This window comes from Cynocephalus volans, chromosome 12 (genome assembly GCF_027409185.1).
Source record: "Cynocephalus volans isolate mCynVol1 chromosome 12, mCynVol1.pri, whole genome shotgun sequence".
Taxonomy (NCBI): Eukaryota; Metazoa; Chordata; class Mammalia; order Dermoptera; family Cynocephalidae; genus Cynocephalus; species Cynocephalus volans.
This window is the reverse complement of record NC_084471.1, coordinates 39,824,412-39,843,697: the sequence shown is the minus strand read 5'-3', so window position 1 is coordinate 39,843,697 and position 19,286 is coordinate 39,824,412. Positions and strand designations below refer to the sequence as shown.

At 37.1% G+C, this 19,286-nt stretch overlaps 2 protein-coding genes across 2 annotated transcripts in view; one reads left to right on the top strand and one right to left on the bottom strand.

The window, feature by feature from the left end:
- Nucleotides 1–6,447: 6,447 nt before the first annotated feature.
- On the bottom strand, nucleotides 6,448–13,716 carry CCDC59 (coiled-coil domain containing 59). The gene is made up of 4 exons (XM_063075996.1): nucleotides 13,279–13,716; nucleotides 11,948–12,233; nucleotides 9,325–9,424; nucleotides 6,448–6,939 (listed from the first exon to the last, which is right to left on the bottom strand). The coding sequence occupies exons 1-4, from the start codon at nucleotides 13,430–13,432 to the stop codon at nucleotides 6,778–6,780; spliced, it is 702 nt and encodes a 233-aa protein (XP_062932066.1). The 5' UTR covers nucleotides 13,433–13,716; the 3' UTR covers nucleotides 6,448–6,777.
- The window catches only part of METTL25 (methyltransferase like 25), a 94,237-nt gene continuing 88,565 nt past the window's right edge, over nucleotides 13,615–19,286 (top strand). Inside the window, exon 1 of the mRNA XM_063075997.1 lies at nucleotides 13,615–13,882. Coding sequence (XP_062932067.1) covers nucleotides 13,624–13,882 — 259 coding nt within the window. The 5' untranslated portion in view covers nucleotides 13,615–13,623. The remainder of the gene's footprint in view (nucleotides 13,883–19,286) is intronic.

Below are 19,286 nucleotides of genomic sequence, written 5' to 3'. Positions count from 1 at the left end.
ATTGAGTCTTATTTTTCTCTAGTGTAGAACAGAAAACCCCCAAGTGCTGACAAATTGTGACCCAAATAATTTGTACAGTTTCCTGACAAAATCATTACTTTTCTCTAGATTCCTTATGCTTGTTTTCAGCTAACCTTGAAACGAGATATATGGAGTCTTCCTGTGAACTACTTAGAACAAGAGGGCACAGCAATAAATCATCTACACATTATAAGAGGATGGGCCCTCAAAGAAAAATCAAATCCTTTTGTTTTGATTGAATTGTTTAGATTGAAAGAAATACGATAAGGAGTTCATAAATCCCATACTTCGTATAACTATCCATGTGTGCTGTTAATTTTCCCATAAAAATAGTTAACAAATGTTAACTTTTAATTTACACATCTACTTTAAAAAGCTGCACACAAATCTACCACTGTGAAATATTTACTTGAATCTTCAGCAAATGGAGGACAGGACACATTCATGTTGGGAATTACCAGGAATTCAGGGATCACAATTCTATTACTCACCCTGAGTTCCTGAACAAATGCATAGCCTTTTCTGATAGTTTGTTGACTGGCTATATAGGAATATTGCAAGGTCTGAGATGTCCTTATGTAATAAAGATTCAATAGTGTGTTTTATACCTGAAATTTCTTCAGGTTTGAGTGGATATAGGGATGACTTTGGTGGGGGTTTATAAGGATTCTTTTTAACCGTAGGTCAATTCTAAATACGGTATTCATGTTGGTAGAATCTTTAGCCAAAAGAGTAGAGGTAATCTGATGTAATGGTGCATCAGGAGAGGTCAGTACATGCAAGGCAACTGCTATAACTTGCGTTGTTCTAAAGTGGTGCCTTCTGGCAGACATGTAACTTCATAATGCTATTACAGAATAAGTCTTAATAAGTTAGTTGGTGCAGAGGCACACATTTGAAATTGGTAAAAGTTGCAAGATTGTTAAGAGCATGGATTATCTATACTTATTAGAGACATCCTCCCTAGTTATTTTATTGGTAACCTGAGGAACAGATTGGAATACAGTGGTGAGATTTAAGGTAGAAAATACAGCATGTATATCCACTAGGAATTGGAAGGCCTACCCTGAAAATAGATATTATGCAGGGAATACAATGGAGTGCTACTGAGATTCCTGAAAGGGGTATATTTTCAGAGCCCTAATTTGACTTCAAAACCTCCTTTGCAGCCTTTATCAAGCAGACACTTTTCCAGTGTCAATCTCTTTACAGATGTCACATTTCCTAAAACATTAAATATCTACCTATCATGTGACTCAACCATTCCACTCCTAGGTATTCACCCAAGAGAAATGAAAGCATATGTCCATACAAGACTTACACACAAATATTCATAGTAGATTGATGTGGAGTACACTGACATTGATAAAGCAAATGTATTTCACAGGGCTTATTTTCCAAAGCCCTGTAGTCCCAGGTTTAGCCTAACCTTTTGGAATTACATATAGAAATGTTAACCTTGAAAAAGACAGGAAACTTTCCTCAGGCAAAAGTCTCTGTTAAAGAGTTGCTGGCTCAAGGACAGATGTCCTTGGTTAACCTACTAATTGATATGTAAAATACTGGGGAAATTGCTGTAGGGAAAAACAGTGTTTGCTAAGATCAAGCTTTTGTTGGTGGATCAACTTAACCTATTGCAAATTGCATTCTGGAATGTCACTTTGCTTGGTCCACTGATGTTACCAGCCTCTATTGTTAAACTATAATTAGCCATAACCCCACCTATGTGCTTTTCCTGTAACTTCCTAGTCTAGAGAATAAATGTGGGGAGAGAACCCAGTTCATGGTGAATTTCCAAAGGAAGGAATGCCTCTCTCTTGAGGATTCTGGGAAATTAACCCCTTCAGCATCTCTCACTGCTTGGAAGAAATGGGCTTTGAGTAATCCCTTCCTGCAGCTCCATCACCCAGGGGAAGAGAGGTGATAAACCCATGTGAGGCAAAGCAACAGCTTTATTTGTGAAAGCCCAAAGCTGAAAAGTACCCAAATGCCAATCAATAAATGAATGAATAAACAAATTGTAGTATATCCATACAATAGAATACTAAGCAATAAAATGGAACAAACTATTGATAACTTCAATTGCATAGATTAATCTGCAAATAATTATGCTGACTGAAAGAATACAGACAAAAAGTAGTGCATAGTATATGATTCCAATTTTACCAATTTTTTGAAAATATAAACAGAAAGCACATCAGTGGCTGCCCGGGATCAGTTTGGGGAGCCACTGAGAAGGTTATTACAAAGGGCCATGAGGAAACTTTTGGAGGTGATGGTGGTGATGAGTAGGTGATTGTGGAGATGGTTTTATGAGTGTATGTATGTGTCAAAACTCACTAAATTGTACATTTTAAATATGTTCAACCAGTTATACTTCAATAAATCTTATTGTAAAGCCCAGGGTCATCAGGCCCATAAGGTGTGCATTTCTGCCATAGAGCTGTCTATCAGCTCCATGGTGTTCAATCTAGTGTTCTAAATGGGAATTAACCAAATACATAAAGAGTGACCAATGTTAAAATGTCAGCAAAATATTGATGTCCCACATTTTAGTATAAATCTTTCCCTTAACAAACTCCTAAGGAGAAAATGATGTCTATACATTAAATTTATTTCAAGTAAATGTCCAAAGACCAAAAAATTGAAACCCAGAATCAAATTCTCTTGCCATTGTAAGGTGAAAGTTCAACAAAATTAAAGTCATTCCCAGTCTATTTCATTCACTCACAGCCAGAAATAATGCCTAGGTGGATTTCTTAGCAGCTGCAGCCTAGCTGTCTTCCTTAAGAATGAATATGACTCATTCAGCTCCGCAAAAGTCAAATTAATTCTACTTTCAGTCTATGTATGGCATATCTCAATTTTTAAAAGCCCCAAAGAATTAATACAACATCCGAAGTAAGCACACTTGCCTCATACATACCACATTTAAGGGGCAGTTATCCTGTACAACGTTATGCTCCCAAAACCCAGTAGTTTTTATTGCCAAAGACAACACTTGTATGCAGCAGAATCTATAAAGTAAAAACTCATGGATCTGTAGGAAGGATAGCTGGTGATGGCTTTAGCTTCATCAGAATGGTAGTCACATGACCTGCACACTTAAACTAAATTTGAAGAAATTTGTCAGCAAGAAGTTAAATTTATCACTATATACATAACATGGCACACTATTTTCTCTTTCAGAGAGTGGCATTTGAGACACATGTCGCAAAGTATAGAATTTGCAGTTGTGCAGTCCCAATCATCAGGTCTCCTTTGACCTGGTTCTGACCTTTCTCATTTAGGATTTTCAAAATCTCTTTATACTCAAAATTTTCTTTTACACTGCATTTCAATGACTGGCATGACCAGTTTAGACCCTGAGCTTCTCTAGAACTCTTACTTGCATTCACGGCATCTGCCTTGAAGTTTAAAAGCAACAAACACAGATATAGTCATTAATCTATGAATATTCTTTTTTTCTTTTCTATCATTAAATCAGTGCCTCAAATGAGAATGCTTTCTGGTGTCTCTGCAGCATCTGAGTAGGCCCCTGCTGCTCATACATGCATATTTAATGTAGGTCAAGGTCAAACTGCAGCAGCCTGCATTTGAGGCTGCCTACACATGCTGGTGCCTTTGCTGATGCCAGAACAGCCAGAGTAGCTTGCTAAGCCTCACCTTGGGCCAGCATCTGCGGAGGACATCCAGGAGGCCAGCATTTGGGTGAGGCCCGCTCCCACATTCTGTGCCTTTGCCGAAGCCTCTATGTCTCTACCACCCACACCCACATCTTGCTTCTTTGTTGAGGTCTGTGCACCTCTGCTGAAGACCCAGTATTGCACCCTGCCTCTGTAGAAAAGCAATTTCCTGTGGACAAAGCTACCCTAAACTTTAGGTCAAAATCTCATGTGCCTTAGGCTTAAAGCCTCTTGCCAAAACCACCACAAGTAGAGGCCTACTGCACACTTATAGAAATCAAATTAATGGCCCGATATAAGCCACTACAAACTACCAAGATCAAAACCCCTAGCACACACATTAAAATCTGAAGCCTGAGACCACAAATTCCGGCCATGCCAAAGCCTCTCTGCATGTATACTGTGCTCCTTCAAATTTTATTCCTGTTTCATTTCCTGATATCCTGACTGTATTAGTCCATTTCTGTTGCTTCTAACAAAATACATGGAAACTGGGTAATTTGTAAAACAAAATTTATTGCTTACAGTCTCAGAAACTGGGAAATCCAAAGGCCTGGGAACACAGTTGGTGAAGGCCTTGGCGGTGGCAACAGCAACCCAGGGGTCTCACGTGGCAGAAAATGGCAGAGCAGAGAGCGAGCAAACTCCTCATTCATTCTTTTTAAAACCGTCAGAACCCCGCCCCTGACCACCATTTTTAATCCATTCACTAGGCATAGTCCTCAGAATCTAATCACATCAAGGCCTAATCTTTCACTTACCATAATAGGGATTTCCCACCCTCCCAACAGTCACAGTGGGGGCCAAGTTCCTAATACATAAAACTTGGGGACACAATTCAAACTTCAGTGAGTTTGGGGGACATTCAATCCACTACAGTGACCCATGCAGCACAAATTTTAAACGTTACTTTTCCCAAGACACAGACCTCTTACCTGTTCTGTGTCCATCCTGCTCCTCCCCTTCATCAAGAGACTGTTCTTCACACTTTAGTTATGAGAAAAGCAATCAAGAGTACATGGACTCCACTGCAGCCCAGGTCCTCCTCCTAAACTTATTTAGATGTCACTCTACCTCCCCTGGGCAGAACAAGTGAGACAGTAAAGAGACCATGTTAGGCTGATGGTGTCCCCTCCACATGGAAGGAAATATTAAGTGTTATCCCCCATCAGTAATAATAATATACATATGTAAATATTTTTGGGGTATTTATATATCTCAAGCTTTCTTCCCTTTGTAATTCTCTTCATGCTATCTTTGCTTCCAATTTTCTTCCTAACTTTAAAGGCCTTTCTCAAATGCTATTTCAATTATGAAACTTTCCCCAATTTCAAGGCCCTATTCCAATGCTTTGTGTGAGGACCAACCACCACAGAATCATTGGAGTGCCTGTTAAAACATCCAGGACTGAGCCTATCCACACTATCCAAATCTGAGGCTAGGGTCCTCAAACATGCATTTTAAGAAACTCCCTGAGTGATTCTCTGGTGCACTAAGTCTGTTTGTTTTCTACCTAATTGTCACTGATTACTTTTTGCCCTGATGCCCATTTACTTCCCCATATGAACCTTGGAAGAAAAAAGAAACAAAAACACCAAAATACTCCTTAACATGAACCCTGCATATATTAGCTGCTGAACACAAAGTTGCAAAAATGAACTAAACTTCCACTTGTCTCTCAAAAGGAATAGCTCTCCTTCCATGTTTTGTCATCACAAAGTGTCTAGAAGTAAAAATACACACATGAAATTATAAAGCAATTTATTAAAATATTTTACTCTTTGTCATAATGTAGTCTTCACCAATGTAGCCAAATTCAGGTTTTCTGGGCTTATTTTAAATGTAATACAGTGTATGGCAAATTTCTAAGCATTGTGGTTTTATGCAATAAAGTTCAGTGATTCCTAAACATCTCCTGTTGAACTTTTAAATGCAGAGTGAACCAGTAGAGTGCAAGTACTCTCTAAAATCTTAGTGCAATTTAATGTTGCATTTGTAATCATTTATAATAAAACTTTATCATGCAATGTCTTACAAGTATTATCATATAGTCCTTTTGCTTACAATGATTATAGTTAAGCCTTCCTCATTTTGCTGCCCTTGTGAGGAAGGAGAAGCAATTATCCTGGTAGTTTGTCAGCTCACAAGGGTACCAACAAGGGTGACAGTGACAATGTTCTTACAGTATAGGATCCCACAAGATCTGGAAAGCTTAATTCTTGTTGTAACACTATTGGGTTTCCATCACCATTTAAAAGATCTTACACTAACAAGCTACATATTTCCATTTAAGGGAATGTTTATAAACATCAGACTCTTGGACCGGCTCACTTGGGAGTGTGTGGTGCTGATAACACCAAGGCCATGGGTTTGGATCCCTATATAGGGATGGCTGGTTAGCTCACTGACTGAGCGTGGTGCAGACACACCGTGCTGAGGGTTGTGATCCCCTTACTGGTCAGGAAAAAAAAAAAAAGTATCAGACTCTCAGTTCTTTTAAGCCAAACTGCTTTATGAAGAGCAGCTTGCTATATGATGACAGCAGAAGGTTATTTCGGCACCCAGGTATCCTTTACCGTGGTATGTGAAAAGTCCATCTCCGTGTAATGGTACTTAATTTAAAATGAATAAATAAAAAGTCCAAGGAGAATCTCTGCCTCCTTCAACATTAAACTTTAAAACCATATAGCTGATTACTAAACTGAAATATTTCATAGAAATGCTTCACTGAAAGCTCTACTTCCTATTTTCAAAATACTTTATTTCATACAAATGTCGTATTATACAAAAGTATTACATGCTTGAGTCTGTCTCCCAAATAGAAGGTTCTTCCAGTTCTTTAGGCCAATCTTCCCTCAGAGGTAAAAAATACAAGAACAATTTATATTAGAGCATATATATAGAAAGTTCTCTTCTATAAGAACAAAAATATACTGACATTTTATATTTAGTATGGTTTAACAATCCAGTTTATTTTGACAAATTTAGTTCAGTGTTAGGAGGCACCCACTATATGTGCAAACATCCCAACAGACAGCAAGTATTTTAATGCTTAAGGACAAAATCTGATTTAATTTTTTTCTTGTATTTTTTGAAGAAGATACTCCATTTGTAAATTCAAGTTTGGCTGGCCCTTTTTAGTCTTTTTGCTTAATATTTTGAACACTTCCATTTTCCTCTTTTTGTAGCATCTTTGAGCTTCTTCCCTTTCTTGTTTTCTTCTCTCATATTCCTGAAATTATTAACATACGTAACTTTTCATTAGAAACAAACAGCAGATATAGTTCACAAATTGTTTTGAAATAGCTATCACCATGCAAACACTCTAAAGTTTGTCTCTTATATTCTGCAAAATGTGAATTGTTTCCCATAATTGAAGCAATGTATCCCCTTTGCCTTCACACTATAAAGATACATGGTATAACATGGAATAATGTAGTTATTAAACAATTTTAATCATTTGTATGTAAATAAAATTGACAATAGAAGAGAGGTATATATTTATGTAATGATTTCATCATTTAATTATAGCCACTGAAAAATTAGAAAGGATTTTAGATGTTATCTAGTCTAATTTTTCACATAACACTACACATTTCCTTTCTAGAAACCTAAGTCTGGTATTTTTTAATTTTCCATGTGACTAATTTACAGGTTAAATTCAGAAAACATTTATTAACTATTTACTATATATATGCAAAACATTCTGCTAGTGATTATGACTTTGACCATTTAAGGTACTATCATGCTTATGTGACTTGCTAAGATAAAGACCCAAGTTACTTTGACTATAAGGAAAAATAAACTCAGTTATATATAAACCTGACAAGCACTACTTGAAATGCACTACAATATTCTTTCTAAATTAAATAAAAAAGTTAAACAGAAGTTCTTAAGTAATGTAACAACATGTCCACTGTTTTCCAATTTCCCCTGTAATACACATAGGCCCAAAATGAAACAGCCTTACATTTGGACTGTGACTTAATAAAGCGCTTTCTCATATACCACATGTGAAATCATTGCACATCCCATTCTTTCAAAACTTTCTATGCTAGGTTATTATGTTCAACTTACAGATGAGGAGCTGACGCTCAGTAACACTGAAAGTGACTTACACAACATCCCAAATAACTGATATAGCTGAGTCTCACATCCAGATTTTTTTAATTCAAAGTCTGGAATTTTTCATCATGCTATGCTACATCACCTAAAATTATATTCTCATAGGTACAGTATTTAATTTATTTTAATAAGCATATAAAGATCTGAAACTTAATTGTGAATTTAGGTATATGGAGTCTGGTTTACTCCTATGGAAAGTAAAAAGTTTTTTAATATCCTTACCATCAATCATGGGTCTTTAAATAATGTCCTTAAAAATTTTCATTTCTCATGGGTAATGGTGTTAGCTTCTATATTAACATCTGAAATCTCAAGTTCTGAGAAACTGTTAATATTCATGATCATAATACCCTATATTTATAAAAGAAAAATTTAAAAGGATACTAATTTATGTTTTACAACATAATGGTCCCTACTACGCTTCATCTGGCATACTATTTCCAAAGGTGGCAGATAACAGATGGTTAGAAAAAAGCATAAATGTAACAAGCTATGCCACAAAAGTCTGGTATTTTCCATAGAGAAATGTTTTTGCTTCATCCTAGTCTGCCACCAGTTTAAGAACAATGACAAAAATTTTAGATCATAAACCCTAAGATTTCTTAATTACACATATCTAGACTAAAAACATAAGGGAAATTATGTCAGTGCCACCTATAACGTATTTTTGATTGATTTGCTATCCTTCTTAAGGTGACAGAATAATGAAGTTTCAATACAAAGAATAAGAATTAGCCACAGTTTCTATTAAAAGGTAATTTTGTTGAAGCTGTGGATAATTTTGTTCTACTCATTTGGAAAAAGGCTGATTCTGGACTATGATTCTGTTTTTCTGAATGATTAAATACAGCAATAATTTTTTGCTAGGTTAAAATAGTAGGTTTCTTATAGGCAAGACAACTCTTTACAGTGAAGAATATTTTATTCTAGCATCTCCCCGTGGAGGTGCTTCAATGTTAAGATTTTAAAAATCATCTATATTAGGCCGGCCCGTGGCTCACTCAGTAGAGTGCGGTGCTGATAACGCCAAGGCCACGGGTTCGGATCCTATATAGGGATGGCTGGTTTGCTCACTGGCTGAGCGTGGTGCTGACAACACCAAGCCAAGGGTTGAGATCCCCTTACCGGTCATCTTTTAAAAAAAAAAAAAAAAAAAAAATCATCTATATTTTTCTCAGGTCAGTGGTTTACAAATTTCATTATACATAAGAATCTCTTGAGACACTTGTTAAAAGTACAAGTTCTTGGACCATTACTCTGAGAAGCATTAATCTATAAGCATTATCTTTAAAATCCTGACTTACTAGTGTTGCATGAGATAATATAAACAATCAAGGAATTTGAATATCATGCAATTCTCCAACTCGACTCAGACCATTCAAGAAATATTTACAGAGAGAATACTACGTACCCAACACTAAGAAGCACAGTAGGAATATACATTTAGGATAAATAAGGAAAATGTACCTTAATATTTTAAAAGTGAACTTACTTGCTTCTTAGCAGCACGCTTAGCTTGTACCTGTTCATATTCTTCTTGTGCTTTTTGATTTGATGTTTTCTTTTTATTTTTCTTTGGAACAGTAAAGGAGCTTTATAAAATAAATTGAGACAGATAAGTCACAAAGATTTAAAATGATTTAACCAAAATTATGATGCAAGTATGTCAAATATAGTACAGTATTTGCATAGTAAAATCTCAGTAATGCAAATTAACTGAGAGGGGAAGAGACAAGGGAGAGAAAACAGAACATCAATTTTAGTAAAATGTCCAAATAAGATACTAAAAACATAGTTGCAGCTTTTAAGATTATAGATTAATTAAATAGAGATTCTTGGAGAAATATTTCAACCAGGGAAAATACAGAAAGCTTTGAAATGTTCTAAAATATTACAGAATTTTTAAAAAACCCACAAAACTTAAAAGAGGAAGCCAGTATATCAATAACAGAAATGAGGGACAGAAAAAGGCATTAAACTGAAGGACATTATAGAAGTTGTGGGTGAACATGAACTTTAATCTCAAAGTTCTTTGACTTCCTCGTCTCTATTCCATTTCATCTTACTCATGAATCACACCTTGGACCTAGTCCCTATTTAGAACTGTTCTACATTGAAGTATTTCTCACCTCTCTGAAGCATTCCCCTTGCCAAGACTAATCCAACCACTTGGAATTCCATCCATTTCCTCAAGGTACCTGATTCAGTAATAAACTTCCTTTACCCTGTCTCTCAACTTTTCTCTATACTCACTCCATAATCATAATATAACATTTTTTAGTTGCTCCCTTCATAAGGTAAACAAATGCATAAATTATCCATTACCAGACTATGTCCCCTTCTATCTACCAATCTTGTTTCCTGACTTTTCATAGTCAAGCTTCTAGAAAGAATAGTGAATAGATTATGACTGTCATTTCCCATTCACTCCTCAACATTCTGATACCTGATTTCTGTTCTCACCACTCCATTCAAACTGTCCATGACAAGACAGTGATGACCTCCTAGTTAAACATGATGATCATTATGCCCTTTTCAGTCTCTTTTAATTAACTATTCATTACTTTTGAAAATTCCACTCCCTTGGTTTAGGTGACATTCTTCTTTCCTGATCCTTTCTAATTGTTCCTTCTTGGTCTGTCATGCTAAAGCCTCTTTCTCTTTCTCCCTCCAGGTTTTTCCCAATGTGTTTCTCTTCTTAATTTCCATGCTTTTTCTGTTTGGGGCCCATCAGATCCATGACCATGGCTTCAGATGTCACATGTACATATAGCTGAAAGCTTACTCAGGGTTACGTAGTGAAAACATTCTCTTCAAAATCATCAGTGATTGCCTAGTCCACAAATCCAAAGACCTGCTCTCAATCCTGTTTTCCTTGGATTCTACAGTATTTGAAAGTTGACTAATCCTTTCTTCTTGCAACTGTCCTCTGCTGACTTAACTGACACTGTATTCCCCTCTTCTCCAGTTTTGAAAAGTTTAGTTAACTTTTTCAATAACTTTTTCCTGTTTGTACCTTAAAATAAAAAGCAATTTTTAAAAATATGATTTTTTACCTTCTTATCTTATGTCATGATTTCACCCTTCACACTTCAATTATCATTGGTAATAATTCAAATCTACATTTCTAGTGTTAATCTTTTCCCTGGGCTTTACACCCATTATTTAATAATACGACGGACAAGCCTATGAAACACACTGAACTTTCAGTGTCTCTGCCTTTATCCCCCACTACACTTTTTTCCTGGGGTCTTATTTTCTGTTATTTTTAAAGAGAAACAGCTCACAATTTTAAAGGACAAAAGTTTAGTGAAGTTAAAAATTACAGCCCCAAGTAACACTTCCTTGCAAATTTGAATTTTAACATTTTTTTTCCTTGAACTGTGTGCAGACAGTTTTATAATTTAGCTCTTATAAAAACCAAAGTGTTGTAAAGGTGTCCACTTGTTTTTTAATTGCAACCCATTTCCTGTCCTCTGCAGAAAATTTGGATTAATAATAATAGTAATAGTAGCAGCTAATTCTTATTGAGCATTCAACGCTTATGAGCATTCACCATGTATCACATACGTCTTTCAGTGCTTCAGTCTTCACAACAATGTCATAAAATACTTTAGGAATACTGTAGTCTGTGTGAATGACCCATTCTGGAGTTAAGTAACATGGAAGCTGTGAAGTCCATACTTATTACTATTATTCCAATTTTAGAGGAGAGAACACTAGAGCACCAGTATATTAAGTCTGGCTCTACAATCCATCCTGTTAATGACTACACTTACAATGCCTCTTCAAAAAAAAAAAAAAAATTTTTTTTAAATATTAATACCAAGAGTTAACATATGGTCGAAGTAAGTTACATGTACTTAAGAGGCAGAAATTCAAAATCCCGATCTCTTAATCCCCATTTCATTACTTCTTCAACTAAGGTACACTAAACTAATTTAGTCATTTAAGCTAAAAACAAAGGCTCCATGAAAAATATATTCACCTAATTACACTGTAACTTCTAAAACGTGTTAAATAAAAAAAACCCTAATTACTATACAAATTGTCCTGTAATAGCTCTCATAAAACACTACTTAAAGTAAAGGAATTCAAAAGAAGAAAATACATACTTTACTGTTCTGCTAAATTGTTCTTCTGGCTGAGGCTGGTCAATGCTACACTGATCTTCAGACAAAGCCTGGTTGATGCTACACTGTTCTTCAAGCAAAGGCTGGTCAACTTTTCTTAGTTGTTTCTTGAGTCTTTCCTCTTCAGCTAAGTAGAGATGTTTCAGATGATCTGGATATCGATCTGTAAATTGGGATTCCTGTGATGTTTGAGACTTTTTCTCCTTCCATAACAGTTTCTTGTAATTTTGCTGAATCTTCAGTTTTCTTCGAAATGCAAAGCCTTGTCCTACAATGAGTATTAATCAAAAATTACTTTCACAAAAAATGAGTTGAGTGAAAAATGAAGCTGTTAATTAAAAATAAAAACCTTTTAAAATTATCACATTCAGATGGTAGAATTACTTTACGTTTTGCTTTAGAAGATTATTTCAAGCAACAAATTTAAGCAGACAGACTAAATAGCAAGTTGACCCCTTGCAAAAAGACCAGGCTAACATTAGTCATACAGATACCCAAGTATCTGTATGAATCTCGAAGAAGAAAAACTCACAAGCTCAGACTGCCGCACAACTTGAGTTTATAATTGTACTTACAAATCAAAAATTCCTTAATTCATATAACACACTTAATCTGGGTCTTCAACAAATACTTAAAAATAGAAAAACAAAACACACACATCTATTACTTACCTTAGAGAAACTCAACTACCATACGACCAATTTTCGAAAATACTTCAACACAAAAGAAAAAGAGAAGATGCTGCATGACTTTTTGGACAGCTAGCAATTATCAGAAGACCAAAATTTAATTCAGTATTTACACTTTCCAATAAGAGATATTAGAGACAACAAGACAAAAGGACAATCACAAACTAAAGCGAAGGAAAGGAAGCACGGTAAGACAAGACTGGAGGACTACTAAGGTGGGTGTACTCAGAAAGGCTTTGGACAGGAAATTTCTAGTCCCTTCCTTCTCTCTATGCTCTGCCGTAATAAATGCGCAAATACGCACTCGTATACATAGTACATACACAAGTGGACCCGTACACACTCTCTGCTTACGGTTACACATGAGAAAATGCAGAGGAAAAGAGTTCTGATGAAGAATGAGGTTAAGACAGGGGCAAGGATTAAAAATTTAAAGTTCGCAACACTGCCCCATCTTCCCACCCAGAGGTCTGTGAAGCCCACGGCTTCAACGGGCTTAGAACTGGCTTGTTCTGCCCCAAGTGGGACCTGGTCTGGTTCCTACATCTTTCCGAGATTCTGAGTGTGGCATATCACAGGACTTCGCAGGCCTGAGGAATTGTAAATGGTTGCCTTCTTACATACCCTCGCGAACGCTCCCTACGAAGGCTTGCAGACGGTCAGGCCGCCATGTCCTCTGTCTCACATTCTTGTTCCCGAATCCAACCGAAGACACTCCTTGGCCACGCGTCCCAAAAACCCCCGTCCGCCTCCTCGCTGCCGGACTCACTGGCGCCATAGCTAAGAAAACTATCGCGTCGCCAGAAAACTACAGAGGACGCCCTCAAAACACGTCATCAAGCCAAAGCAATCAATCGCCAGCTACAGTCCAGCTCGGAGTTCTACTTATCCAGCCTGTGCTACTTTTTTGATCGAGCGGTCGCCGCACTACCATGTTTGCGCCACCTACAGCCTGGGAGGGTGAGCGTCATGGCGGCTTCTTGCCCTCTCCCAGTGACCCAGGACCTCCCCACGCTCCGTGCCAAGTTGCAGGGACTGCTGCAGTTCCTGAGGGACGCCCTGTCCATTTCCAGTGCACATACGGTGGACTTCTACACAGAGTCCGTGTGGAAGGAGCTGGTCGACTTGCCGCCGGAGACTGTTCTGGCGACTCTGAAGAGATCGGCGGCAGAGGCGGAGGCCCGGCCCTCCGAGGCTCGCCCCCTGGCGGAAGCCGAGAGAGGAGCAGGTGAATGGCGGGGCAGGCGGGCGGGAAGGGAAGCGGAGAAGGTCGCGGCCTGCGAAGAGTGCCCCCTAGTGGCAGGCAGCCGGAAGTAGGTGAGCTGCGGGAGGAGGCGGGTCTGGAGAGGCACGCCCCTGGGGTAAAGCGAGGAGGGATCAGATTAGCGGACGCGTGGGGCGGAGCCCTCTTCCGGGATCTGTCTTTTGTCTGGGTACCTTGGTATTTCCGCCAGTTAAAGAAAACAAGCAAAAGGGCAGGAGTGTTCATTCGTTTAGTAATTCAACAATAATTTTTTGACTCGATGAAACTAAGGGAACAGAGCTCTTACAGGGCTTATAGATTCTAGGTGTAAACTTGGCAGGATGTAAATCACAGTTAACGAAATAAAGATAATATCAGACGGTGGTAAGTGTCAAGTAGAAAATAAAAACAGTATAATGGATCGCGATTGTGTAAGGAGGCTGCTTAATTTAGGAGGTCCGGAAGTAGAATGATGAAAAGACATCAAACAGGCTCCTGAGATTGCTTCTGCCTTGCCTCCAGGCTTTCCAAACCTTGCCATTGCTAGTGGATTTTATTCACTGAGCATTCTCTGAAGGCAGAGCACCACTAGAGGGGCTTCTTATAGTAGCACTGGGTAAATATTGGTTCTTTAAAGCCAATGTTTATTGTTGAAAAGTTAGGCACCTCTTGAGTTTGCTTTCATAATAACCCATACTTATGATAACATGGCAACTTAAATTCCAAGACAGCGGGGACTGTGACTGTCTTGTCTGATGTACTCCCCTAGCACCTAGTAAAATACTTGGCATGTATTAGGTGCTCAATGACTATTTGTTGAATGAGTGAATTAAGGAGTGACTCATGTTATCTTCCAAAAAAAGAAAGAAAAGAAACTACCTTTAGATGCGAGGTAGAGCCCAAGGCTTTCATATGCATTTAACCAGGTCTCCATACAATGGAAAATGGGAGAATTAGATGCTCTTACATATCGTAATAATAATAATTTAATTAATTGGTATTTTCTATATACACTCCAGTGTGCTAAATGTTTTCATGAATATTTTATCTTTTAATCTTTACATCAGCCTTGCAAGATGGGTTCTGTTATTCCTGATTTGTGAAATTGCAATTTGAGTTAATTTGCCAAAAACTTAACCTGAAGTGGAAGATTCAAATCTAGGTCATCTCACTTCAGAGTATGAGCTCTTCATCACTGTGATAAAAGTCTACTCTCAATTATTTAGCAATTAATTACCAAATTCATACATTATCAATATCTATTTTTAATGGTACTAATGCATTCCTTGTTTTTTTTTCACTGTCTGTTTTCCCCTTCAAGAATTTAAGAATTGTTTTATTCACTGCTTTATCCTCAGTGCTTAGAACAATGCCTGGTCAGAGAAGGTGGTTAATAAACATTTGGTGAGGAATAAATAAACAAATGAATAAATAACACCACTTATTTGTTCTCTTAAGCTAGGAATAAAATGCTAACATATTTTGGGAAAACCTTAGAACAGATTTTATATCTATCCAACAACAATGGAATTTATACTAGATTGTTCACCTTTGAAATCTCTCTGGCCCTACAAACATTTTTATACAAAATAGTTCAATTGTACAAATGTTCAGTTGCCTGTAGTATTAAAAAGAATGAGTTTTTATAATTTGTACTTGTAAAAAAAACTTAATTTTTGTTTGTGTGAAGGTAGGCATTTTTTTCCATCACTATTTGAAGGTCAATGTTTGTGTTAGATAAGAGCATTAGAATTCTTTGACCAGATTTGTATCTTCATTAAAGAATTTGTAGGCTTTAGAGTTAGACAATGTTCAAATTCCTGTTCTACCACTCATCAGTTCTGTGATCTTGGGAAAACTCATTTATTCATTGAGTCAGCTGTGTCATCTATGTGCTAGGCAGCTTTCTAGGAGATAGAGAAACAGCAGTAAATAAACAAAAATCCTTACATTCATCTTGATGGCAATCTAGAGGGAAGAGATATACAAAAAATTTGTTAAAGTGCCACAGAGAAAAATAAGGTAGATAAGGGGGGAGTAGATAAGGGAAGAAGAGGAAAGTATGCTTGCAATTTTAAATAGGTTGTCCTGGCAAGACCATATTGAGGTAACTCTGGAAAAAAGAAAAATGAGCCATGAAGATATCTGGAGGGAGAGCATTCCAGATAGTAAGAACAGGGAGCGTAAATGCTCTGAGGTGTGTTTAAGGAGCAGCAAGGAGCCTGGAACCAATTTCCATCAGCGACTCATAAGGAATATGGCCTTCTGCTGGTTCCTTATGAGGAGTTACAAGTAAACACAATTCCCAGAGCTGCAATGAGTTAATGCATAGTGTGTGAAAGTACACTAACAGATGTTTGGCACATCATTTGGTGTTTTATGGGACAAAGTTGTTTCTAAAAGTCCTCAGTGTAGCCATTTCAGTAGGTTTCGTTTGCTAGGTTAATCTTCTGGCCTGGTCATAGTCCTGAAAGTTTCTTCTCCATTGTTCATCCAAAAATAACAAATTTCAGTTCTTCAAAATAAAAGGGAAATATGTTGAAAATAACTGTATTTCAAGGGCATAAATTATGGCTTTATAGACATACTGCCTGGGTTCAAATCCTGTCTTCACCACTATTAGCTGTGTTAACTCGGACAATTTGCTTCAACTTCTTCTGTCTGAGCTCCTCTTATGTAAAATGGAGGTAATTTTAGTACCTACCTGATGGAATATTGTGACAGTTAAATGAACTAATACATAGAAAGGATTAAAAATGATGCCTAACAAATAGCAGCACTTAACCCATTCATTTGTTCCACTAATATTTATTGTGCACCTTCCACCTACCAGGTCCTATCCAGGCCTTATGATTATGATTATTGTACTGAACACAACATCCTTGCCCACATGGCACTTACATTGTAGTGAGGATAGATATATAGTAAATAATGTATACACAGTAAAAAAAAAATAATATCAGGTGGCAGCACAGTAAAAAAAACTAGTATCAGGTGGCGGTAAATACAGTGGAAAAAAGCAAGACAGGGGAGGTAAAGTAATAAATGATAGTGTATTGGAGAAAAATGTTTTTTTAAATAGGGTAATCAGAGAAGTCTCTAACAAGATAAAGTTTGAACAGAGGCTTATTGAAGAAAGTGAGGGAACCAGTCGTGCAACTGTCTTTCAGGTGGAGTGAACAGCAGGTGCTCAAGTGGGAGCATTCTTGGTGCTTTGTAGCCCAGCAGAGTAGTCCAGGTGAGACTGGTAAGAGATGAGTTTTGAGAGGTGGTCTAGGAGAAATTCATGTAGAACTTGTAGGCCATACTCAGGGCTTGGCTTTTACTCTGAGTGAAATGCAAAGCTCTTTGGGGATTTTGTGTGGTGGTGTGATACAATGTGATTTATGTTTTAAAGGGATAACTCTGGCTTCTGTGTGGAGAAGAAAAGGTAAGGAAGGTGTAGGAAGGTAAGGGCCGAGGCAGGAAGATGAGATAGGAAGCTAAGGGAGACTTAAGGTAATAGCAGCTTAAAGAAGCCCAACAGTTCCTTTTGCAGGTAGCAGTGATAAAAATTGGCCAGATTGTTAAGAGTAACTACGGGAAAGTTCTGAAAAATGACCAAAGCCAGGCAGAAGTGTGAGAAGAGTTAACTATTGGAAGATTGCTACTGATTGGGTAAGAACTGGGAGTTTATGGCTTTCTTGCTAGGAGTGTTCCTAGCCCCTCTAGGTCTAGCAGTGGAATACCACATCTTTACCAGCCCAAGGTAGCAATGGCAAAGTTCAGAGATCAGAGCAGCTGGAAGTTTAAGGGGTATATGGACATAGGAAAGCCACAGAAGGGCTGAGATCTAAGATCTGAGTATAAACTCTTCCTGAACCCCTGAATGATGCGTTATCTACACATGCCTAGAGGACCCAGAGATCTGAGCAACAACGCTGGCAAAACTAGAGTGGTGGTGACCCCTTGAAATATAGAGCTTCTCCTGGTGAAATTTGCAAGTTTGCTGCACCTTCAACAGTGTGTTCCCCAGAGTATATTGTGGGTGGCAAAAATTGGAAGCCTTATTGAAAAATGGCTTATATATCAAAGGGCTGGCAAAATTCAGGGTTGGCAGAGCAACTGGAAATTTATGCTGGGGATCCTTGGATTTGGAAACAAGGGATCCATTGAGAGGGTGAGCCCAAAAATCTGACAATGAAATCTACCCAAATCTTTAGCCTGTCAGCTAAACTACACAGGCTCAGGGATACCCTCAGGGAGCAGGCTAATAAAGCAGCAGTTAAGCAGAGACGTCTGCTGCTGCACACTGAAGTGGAGACAGTTTTCACAGTTTGAGTCCAAGCAAGTTCACTTCCTCCTAGAACAACAACAAATCCTTAGAAAAACAAAATACGTTCACTACAATGGATTACCCACTATTCTGCTTTTCAACCAGAAACTACTAGATATGCAAAGAATTGAGAAAGTGTGACTCATACTCAGGAAACTGATTCCAAGTGAGCACTAATACTAAATCTAAACCTAAGCTATGTTCAAAGAATGAAAGGCAAGTGTGACCTATATTCAGGGGGAAAAAAAATTAGTCAATAGAAGGTGATCCTGTTTGGGCTGAGATGTTGGATTTAAGTGGCTGTTATAGATATTTTAAAAGAACTAAAAAGACTCTAAAAATTAAAGGAAAGTATGATATTAGTAAATATTTAATTATAATACCTACTTTTTCTCTCAAATTAAACTATGACAAGGGTCTGTTAGAGTTAAAATACTGTGGTTAAATTTTTGTTTTCTATTTAATTTCATTTTATAAATAATGTAGGTAAATGTGAAAATGCTTTTGGTATGGTTAAGTGTACTTTATACATTCAATATGATGTTAATATTGTTACAGTGAGGATGTGCATGTCAATTCTTTGTTAATTATGTCTTATTCCAAGAGCATGGTTTGCATGTTTAAATAACATATTTTTTTCCATTTCATATGCAACTGTAAATTAAGTTAGAATAGCTTAGGCAAAAAGTTTCTTGTTTTTTTAGAAAAGCAACACTATATATTATATTTTCTTTGCTAGGTAGATTATAGGATTGTGGATATATTTAAATATTCATAAAATTTAACTCATCCTGTCTTTGATTTTTAAAGTTTGATAAAACAGACTGTAACTTTTGGTAAAACTCTGTTAAACAATTATCAAAGATTGAAGCCAAAACACAACTGTTATGAAAGCTACAGTCTTGAAATGTTTGTGTTGAGTAAAGATAAAATTTCCATTTTAGAAAATATGTTCAGTTGAACTCAGTCAACACTTACCAAGCATTGTGCTATGGAAGTTTTATTGATAAGGAAAAAATAAACTATGAAGCTATTGCAGGAGCGCTGCTGAGAGTTTATAGACTTCAAACCAAA